The sequence below is a fragment of the Somniosus microcephalus genome, chromosome 21 (genome assembly GCF_052327205.1).
Source record: "Somniosus microcephalus isolate GS21.2 chromosome 21, FLI_Smic_1.0, whole genome shotgun sequence".
Classification (NCBI taxonomy): domain Eukaryota; kingdom Metazoa; phylum Chordata; class Chondrichthyes; order Squaliformes; family Somniosidae; genus Somniosus; species Somniosus microcephalus.
Window position 1 is genome coordinate 42,496,883 of NC_141007.1, and position 9,267 is coordinate 42,506,149.

The following is a 9,267-nucleotide window of genomic DNA, read 5'->3' on the forward strand; positions in this document are numbered from 1 at the left end:
AATGTAAATAATATCCGACTTTCATTAATAGCTGTCTGTTTATGTAATCAGATCATTTGTTTTTAAAATTAAATTATTTGCTGGAAAAACTCTTTTGTAAAGCAACAATTCTCTAACTGTGATGGAAGTAAAATGTTCTGAACACATTATATGTGCAGTTATAATTTGTCTTTTGCTAAGGTACCTGAAATCATTTGATGCAGACACATAGTGAAGGCTATCAGTCTTGTGCTAATTCCTGCGTAGTTCACCAGAATGTGTCTTGAGTTCCGACCGTGTATGATCCCTGCACACTGTCGAGGAGCTGGTTTCATATTTATGCAGATTATGAGTAATGAAAACATAGTTTGCAATCAAGTTGGAAAATTTGATTTTGGCTGATTTATAGTTTCTTTGGCAGATGAAAATTTAAACTGTCCAACTGGTGTAATTTTTTCCATTGATTCAGGAAATGTGATCTTTTAATAGTGAATAGTGATTATTTAAGGACATCACCCAATACAGCCTCAATATTAGGTGCAGTAAAAGTCAACTTCAAAGAAAAATATACCCAAGGTGGGATTTTATTTCCCTATTTATCATTGCTTTAATCCAATAAATAAAGACGGACACGCTTTAACGAACAAGTGGATTAGAGAGTTCCTTGGAAGTATCAGTGTAGTGTGCTGGGATTTTGTATCAGCTACATTAAAAAAAGCACCTCGACTCCAATTTAATTATGGTTTAATCTATCAAAATGTTAATTAGGCACCGTATCACGTGTTATGAACCATCCATATGGCCCTTTGATCTAACTCTCTCAATAGAGCAACTGAACTGCTTAGAAAAATAATCTGCAAACTCAGTGCTGCCTTTTTTGTATGTATTGCCAAGAATTCCCGAAACTCACATCCAGCCCTGCGAACTGTAAAATGTAAAAAGGAAGACAAGGCAAAGGCAACGATGCCTGGAGTTCATTTAAAGCTGGTTACCTACCCGAAGACTTGAGCAGATTTCCATTTATATACGAATATACTGTCATTTCGACCCTTTCAAATGAGTCATGCCTACTGACTCGGAAGAGTTGCTGTACTGGTTACACGAGGAGATGGATTTTATGGATGGCCGCAGATTGGCGTTTCTTTTAAAGGAGCTGGACCCTGATCGTTGAACATTTCTGTGCCTATTTTTCAGGTATTCTTTGTAGTTCTTGGTCAGCAGGGTGTACAGGAAAGGGTTAATGCAACTGTTACTGTAGGTCAGGCAGGTCATCAAATAGTTGATGCAAGTTATTGTCTGCAGGGTCAGGTTTAAAGGCTTGCAGTACAGACGGATGAGCTGCCAGACCCAGAAAGGCAAGAAGCACGCCCAGAAGACGACGACAATGCTGAAAATCATGAGGACTACTCTCTGTTTGGAGGACTGCTTGTTCTCGCTCTTTGCCAGCGTGTTTTTCTGGGATTCCAGATAGGTCCGTGCTAACTGGGTGTACAGGTAGCCGATGATCACCCCGGGCGCCACGATACTGGTGCTGAAAAGTATGGTCAGATAAATGGTGTAAGATTCTCGACTCCAAGTTGGGGCGCACATCCGCTTGATGCTGCCGTTTTCTCTCCTGGTCTCCTGCAGGTTGACCATGCTCATGACAGGGAGGGTCAGGAGCAAGCTGACTAACCAGACCGCCCCGGCAGTCGCCTTCCTGTAACCTTTGGAGCGTTTCACCGTGTCCAGCGGTTTGACCACGGCCATGTAGCGTTCGGTGCACATGACGGTCAGGGTGAAGATGCTGGCGTGCATGGTCAGTAGATCGAGGCTCAGCAAGATCCGGCAGCCCAGGTCTCCGAAGTACCAGTTCTTGACGAAGTAGGTGCAGACGATGAAAGGGATGGTGGAGAGGTAGAGCAGGTCAGCCAGCGCCAGGTTGACGATGGAGACATACATGGAGGCGGCGGATCTCATGGAGTGGCACATCACCACCAGAGTGTAGACATTGCCAGCCACGCCGGTCACATACATGAAGGATAAAATGGTACCAAAAGCGGAGGTGACTATCAGCTCGTCCATCGCCTTTGGAAGGGACGGTGCTTCGGAGGCTGTAGCGTTCTCCGAGATGTTGTTGTGATGCATGGTTAGTTTAACACCTCCTCCGCCGTGCACATGGTTGGAGATGAGGACAGTGCGGTTGCAGCAAGGAACGTGACAGTGAAGACGGGTCCGGCTCGCTGCGTCACTCAGCGCTCCGGAGTTAACTCCTCTTTAACTCCCGTTGTCCTAAGTTGCTGCTTAGCCGCAGTAACTATACCCGGGATCGAATGTGTGCCCATGCACAGACCTGGAATAATTACTGTAGTGTTTACATTTCTAAACATCTGGCTGATTGACAAACTGTAATAAAATATGAATCGACGGATGCCTTACAACAATGTGCAATGCATCACACTCTTTACTTTCATGTCTGTTACCTTTTTTGAGTGAATGCGCGGTCTGTATATTATCGAGCAGACTCCAACCCAGTGATATATATGTAATCGTTTCAATATTGCAATAAACATAATGTTGGGATGTAGGAGTTTATAATATTTATTTGCATTGTTGATCAAATATGGGGCAGATAACATCGCGGGTAAATACATAGGGTAATAGTTGGAAAGTAAGGTAGGAAATAACCTTCAACATTTTTCATTCATATAGCGCCTTTTAAAGTAGAAAAGCATCCTAAGACGCTTTTATAGAGGCGCAATCAGACAGAATGGATGCCCAGCCAATGGAAATGATATTAGGAGGGGCAACTAAAAGCTTGGTGAAAGAGATGGGTTTTAAGAAGGATAGAGAGGTGATTAGGTTTAGGGATGGGATTCTCGAGTATTGGCACACTCTGCAATGGTGGGGCAAAGGGAGGCGGGAATGCACAAGAGGCCAGAGTTGGAGGAAAAAAGTGTTCTGGGGAAGTGGTAGGGCTGCAGGAGGCTACTGAGCTCGGGAGGGGTGAGGTCATGAAGGTACTTAAAAACCAGGATGAGTATTTAACATTTGAGACATTGGGGGGCTTGGAGCCATTGTAGGTCGGTAAGGACAGTGGTGATTGGTGAGCAGTATGTGTTCAGACATGGTTGGTATCTATAGTTTTATTGCAGACTGTGACTGAGTTGTACAATAATTCTGTAATTCATGCTAACCTTAAACCATCAATAAAGCTGCATTGAAACAACTGCTTTGTTAATCCCACATCTTTTTGAAAAACATGAAATATAAATATTTACGTAAACATTTAGCTACCATCTGTCACCAATAGAATTAGAATTGGGATTTCAAGAAGTTAATAAATTACGGTGAGGTTAGAATTGAACTGATCAATACGCCTTCATAAAATTATGGGAAATTAGTCTAAAAGTAAAGGTACTTTTGTTATCATGTAATTAAATGCAAGCTGACATTTGTAACAATTACCAGGAATAGCTATTCTTTTGGAGAAAGCCCATAGCATCCAAAAAATGTCTGTTGTGTGTGTGTATATGTGTTTATGTACAATGTATCCTATCCTGTACCAAAAACCTGCTCACCCATCGTCCCTGTGCTTGCTGGTAACCGTCTGGGGCTGAACCAGACCGTTCCCAACCTTGGTGTCGTATTTGACCTTGAGATGAGCTTCTGACCATGTACCCGCTCCATCAAGACTGCCTACTACCACCTCTGTAACATTGCCCGACTCCACCTCTGCCTCAGCTCATCTGCTGTTGAAACCCTCATCCATGCCTTTGTTACCTCTAGACTTGACTAATCCAACACTCTACTGGCCGGCCTCCCATCTTTCACCCTACATAAACTTGAGCTCATCCTAAGCTCTGCTGCTCGTATCCTAACTCGCACCGAATCCCATTCACCTATCACTGTTGTTACATTGGCTCTGGGTCTGGCAATCCCTGAAATTCAAAATGATCACCTTCTGTTTAAATCCCTGCCTATCTCTCTAACCTCTTCCAGCCTTCCATCCCTCTGGGAACTCTTCCTCCATCTATGGCCACTTACGCATTCCCACTACATTTGCCCCTCCATTGGCAGCTGTCTCTTCAGCCCTCTCCTCTAAGACCCTTTTTGACCAAGCTCTTGGTCACCCCTCCTAATATCTCTCTCTTTGGTTCGGCATCTATTTTTGTTTGATGACCCTTCTGTGAAACATCTTGGGACATTTTTCTACATTAAGCATGTTGTCTTACAATACTAAACCATTCCACAGTCCACATCACATAATTATAACATAGTGCATGTTATTAATCCATCCTATTAATTCTGTTTCTTTGATCAATAACCTATTACTCTACTTCTATCCTCGCAATTGTAGTTGGTGACACAGAATAGCTTTGACTATTGCTCTTGTTTACTTGAGAAGGCTGCAGATTTTATCCTTGGGAAATCGCACAATACAGAAGATATCACTATACGGAAGACATTTTACCAGAAGACCTTTGACAGCTGATGTTCTATAACGAACTAAAATGCTGACTTACTCATTGCACTGAGTATCAGTGGGATTACTAGTGTAGCAAAATTAAGTTTTCTGGGCACGAATGGGAGATACTGCCTACAGGGTTTGTCATAAAACATGATTCAAAACTTCTGTAACTAATGAGGAAATCGTATATCACTACGGACCTTCAAAAAAAAGGTTTGGTTGAGCAACAGATCACAATCGGTTGGGAATAACAGGGCCACACAAGTCCAACGATTGTGAAGTGGTTTTTAAAAGTCACTATTTTTGAAAATGAGAATTGTTGAAGCAAGTATTGTTTCAGAGGATACTTATTAGTCATACTGTAAATATTAAAACCCCATCAAAATCCAGATTTTGTTGAAGTTTGTTATTAATCAGGGAATGCGTGTGCGTGTCAGATGGCAAATCAACAAGATCACAACCTAATTAAGGTATCAATGATTAACTGATATGTTGCCACATTTAACAAAATGTAGGTCTTGATCTGTTCAGCATGCCACATTTGGAAATAAATAAAGATAAGTACAGTAATCTTTTCAGAAATTTTATTCTGAATAAACATGGACATCAACTTTAAACTTTAAACCACAAGCACTGTGTCAATATACATCTAGAAATATTTAAATGAAAATTTGTCAGTTAAAGTTATTAATTTGGATTGTACTGCAGTATTTTCATATGCTGATTTAACAAGATATCTATTATACTTTAGGGAACAAATTCTTATCTCTCATCTTGCTTAAGTTGATAATTTAAAAGCTTTGACACAGCTGTACTGAGACGTCTACATTTTCAGACCCAATTCTTGGGAAGGAATCCACAATTACCCACAACAAATTTCTATATATGGAAAATATTTCTTGCATTATTGTGTTTGAGTATAGAATGTAAGGTCAAGCATTATTCCAGGAAGAAAGATGTGAAATTGTAGCAAAGTGACTAGTACTTATTCTGCTCATATCTGGGTTAAAATTTGGCCACGCACATTAGAAAATTGCTCCATTTAACTGGATGTACAAGATCACAAACAAAAGCAACTGAGAAGATATCAGACTCCGTCCATCATGAAAAATATGGGGGAATTTATTTTTTGGGGGGTCAGCGGGCGCATTTGATGGCGGGTCAGGTGGGATTTTTTTTTGACACCGCTGTCAACCTGCCGCCATGTGACTTTCCCAGATGTTGGGTCTGTCAGGGCTGAACAGACCCAACATGCAGCAGCAGTGGAGGCAATTCAGGTCATTATGACCTTGTTAACAGCCCATTAAAAAGTATTTTGAGCTCACCTTACCATTTTACGAGGACCCCCACGGGGTTCACGCTGCTCGGGGATCATGTCAGGTAAGGAGGTCAGGAATTGTATGACCATGGGATCATCTCATTACTTGACAGCTGCAAATGTGCTATAAAAGCTCCCATCTCACATCTGTTCACTTTCCGAGCTCAGAAACTGTTGCTTATTGCATTTGGAAGACAGATTGAGCTTTATGCAGCTCAAAAGTGTTTGGAGCAAACTCTTTATCCAGTGTCACCTCATTGGAACAACCTCTCTTTCGCTTCTGTCATCTCAACCTCACCTGCCTTCTATTACATCAGCATTGGTGCCCCTGAAACTATCTTACCTTGGTCCTCAGAATCCCACCATGATCAGCCTCAAAACCCGCAGCACCAGGGACACCAGCAGCACCAACAACACCAACCTTCTGTGCAATCTACTAATGCTGCACGGGACAGAGGGCATCAGCACCCGACCACTGCTGCACGGGACGCCAGCGATGGCCTCACCATGGCCAGATTTACTTCACTTGCTGCTGTACACCCTGGCTGCCACATGATGCACCAGATTGACGCCACCCCACACCAACACCATAAATCATCCCTAGAATACCCAAGCCATTCCTTTCACACTCATCATCATTGTGGGGGGTACTGTTATGTCTCACCATTCACTGCAACTCACTAAGCCATTTCCAAAGGTGCACACAGATCTGTCCAAGAAGGCAAAGTGTTCAAAATAAAGGTTTCAATGTTTGACAGCACATTAACAGAAACTTCACATGGACATTGGCTAAAACACACAAATGCCTATGATTGGACTAGACTGAGTGTGAGGGGTGGCTAGTGAGATGGGGAAGTGATAATGTAGATTGAGGGGGATAGGTGGAGGTGCAAGGTAAGTTGGTGTGAGTAAAGATGTGCAGGAGTAAGGTAGGGAAGGCAGAGTGATGGGGATGTGATGAGTGGCACAGCAGGATGAGGTTGAGTGTGGCTTTGCAGTAACGTTTTGTGATCTACTGAGATCATTGAAAGGTTTATGCCACTGAAGCCTGATCCTCCTGATGACATCCCTGCTTGTGCCCTCCTGTGCAATATGCAACCAGGCTGCGTTGGTCTCCTGGGGAGGTCTCTTCCACCCATTGGAATGGAAGCGAGCCTCCCTGCATGCTGTGACTCCCTCCACAAGCATATGGAGGGCGTCATGGGAGAGCCTAGGTGCAACCATGCACCTTTGTGCAGTGCTTGTCAGTGTTTGCAGCACTTCAATGCTGTAGCACACTGACAGCGCAACTGTCAAAATAAATTTGCGCATGGTCCCTTTAAGGAAACCAGCGGATGACGTGTCATTAGATGACATCATCAGATCCGTTTCCTTCAATTGGCTGGCAAATGGCTGGGCGGGCTTAACAAGCCCAATCAGTGTAAAATCATTCTATAGAGCGGGCTGGAGCCAGCAGCAGGGCCGGGACCCGCCACTGACTTTGCCCGCACCGGACCCACCGAGATAGGGGAAATGGCGGCCATGGTTTGACCGATCTATCTACTATTGTGTAGGGAACAAATTCTTATCTCTCATCTTGCTTAAGGCTAGTTAATTTTAAACCTGGGTCCTCCATTTCAATTTTAAATTTTTTAATTTTTTTTAACTTTCCCTTTCTGTCTTTTTTATCCCCCTCTCTTATCCAATCTTTCTTTCCCTCTCTGTTTCTGTTTTTGCATCTAATGTGACTCTAATTCACCCTATTTCCTTCTCAATCCTCAAATCTCCTTGTTTAAGGAGTTATACTGTTGCTCCCATTGTTCACCAAGGTCCCAGATGTCCTGTTGACCTCACCGTGCTGTTATCATTCACAGTTCCAGCCATTTGCAACACAAAAATTTTTCAAACTGAAGTGTGAGGAAAAAAATCCAACTCACGGTGCAGCCGCGAATTGCCCCACTCTAGCAAATTCTAGGCCATTATCTTACATTTACCCATGTTAAAATCCATCTGCTGTTTCTTAGCCTATGTTTAATTTATACAGGTCTTTCTGGCTGTTGTCTATCTTCCTTACATTGAATAAATGGGCCTACAATTGGTGTCCTTATTCTTCACTAATGAGGAATGTATTTAATATATCAAACTGTACCTGGTCCCCTTCGATGTTTCTACCTACTCTGTTACCATTATTTTTTTGAATCCCTGTTTCTTTTAAAAAATAATTCTTCTTAGAGTTCATGTTATTCTTGTCCTCCTCCTTTTGACCTCCAAAAGTCTTATGTGTCTAGTGTTACTTTTGGCCTTAGTCTTAATTATGAGTTTTGCAGTGAATATATTCTGGTGGGAATAAAGGATTCCAAACCCAATTTGGCAATAAGACCCTAGCTGTAGAAGCAAAGTTCCACATATCTAGATAGATCTGTATTTAATGGCCATGGAATTTGTGCAGTGTGATATTCTCAGAATTTGTACGCATTAGTATCAAATTCCTTTGCTATTTTAATGGAAGCATTGATATGTGAGAAAAAAATAAGATTAGCACGTCTATTAAAATAGCAGACAGAGCAGTTTAACAACATGATAGACATTTATACAAGGATATCAGAGTAATTTACAGGCTGTAGTGTTCATGTATCCAAACTAGTTTCCTGAGAATAAAGTAATTTTTTTTAAAATTACAGTTTTGCAGTCAATTTTACTATGATATTTTATGACAATTTGACTCTGTGAACAGTTAATTTGTTTATGAAATGACTTTACATCTTTTACAGTTTAGTTTATTTTGAAAGAAGTTCAATTTAGACAAAGTATAAGCCAGGACTTTGGCGACTTGGAGCCCCAATTTTTTTTCTCAGCCACAATGGGGGCAGATACTTGGCAGGGCAGGATTTCCACCCAGCAGTTATTATCACCCCTGACCCAGAACCAGTTTCTGGGGTAAGGGTTATTTGCATATTGCACATGGGGAATGGTACTATTTATCTTGCTTCTGAAGCATCTGTCTCGGGTGGTGGGTGGAAATTAGTTGTGCCGTCTTGCAGCATTGCCACCTGGTGAATTTGTAACAATGGCTTTGTTTTGAATATTACAGGTTTGCTCTGCTTCCCTTGCACCCAGTATTGCTAAGGCACAATTGGGGTATGAATTATTTCCCTCATTTGCATGGCATTATCATTTTTAATTTTTTAATTATTTGTTCCAGGATGTGGACGTTGCTGGCATTTATTGCCCATCCCTAATTGCCCTTGAGAAGGTGGTGGTGAGCTGCCTTCTTGAACCACTGCAGTCCTTGTTGTGAGGGTACTCCCACAGTGCTGTTCGGGAGGGAGTTCCAGGATTTTGACCCAGCGACGATGAAGGAACAGCGATATATTTCCAAGTCAGGATGGTGTGTAACTTGGAGGGGAACTTGCAGGTGATGCTGTTCCCATGCGGCTGCTGTCTTGGCGAGTTGCTGCGCTGCATCTTGTAGATGGTACACACTGCAGCCACGGTACGCCGGTGGTGGAGGGAGTGAATATATAAGGTGGTGGATGGGGTA

General features: G+C 42.3%; 1 protein-coding gene across 1 annotated transcript; it reads right to left on the reverse strand.

The window, feature by feature from the left end:
- Positions 1 to 872: 872 nt before the first annotated feature.
- Positions 873 to 2,210, reverse strand: LOC147102742 (urotensin-2 receptor). Its single transcript, XM_085964059.1, has one exon. The coding sequence runs from the start codon at positions 2,104 to 2,106 to the stop codon at positions 1,018 to 1,020; it is 1,089 nt and encodes a 362-aa protein (XP_085820185.1). The 5' UTR covers positions 2,107 to 2,210; the 3' UTR covers positions 873 to 1,017.
- Positions 2,211 to 9,267: the final 7,057 nt, after the last annotated feature.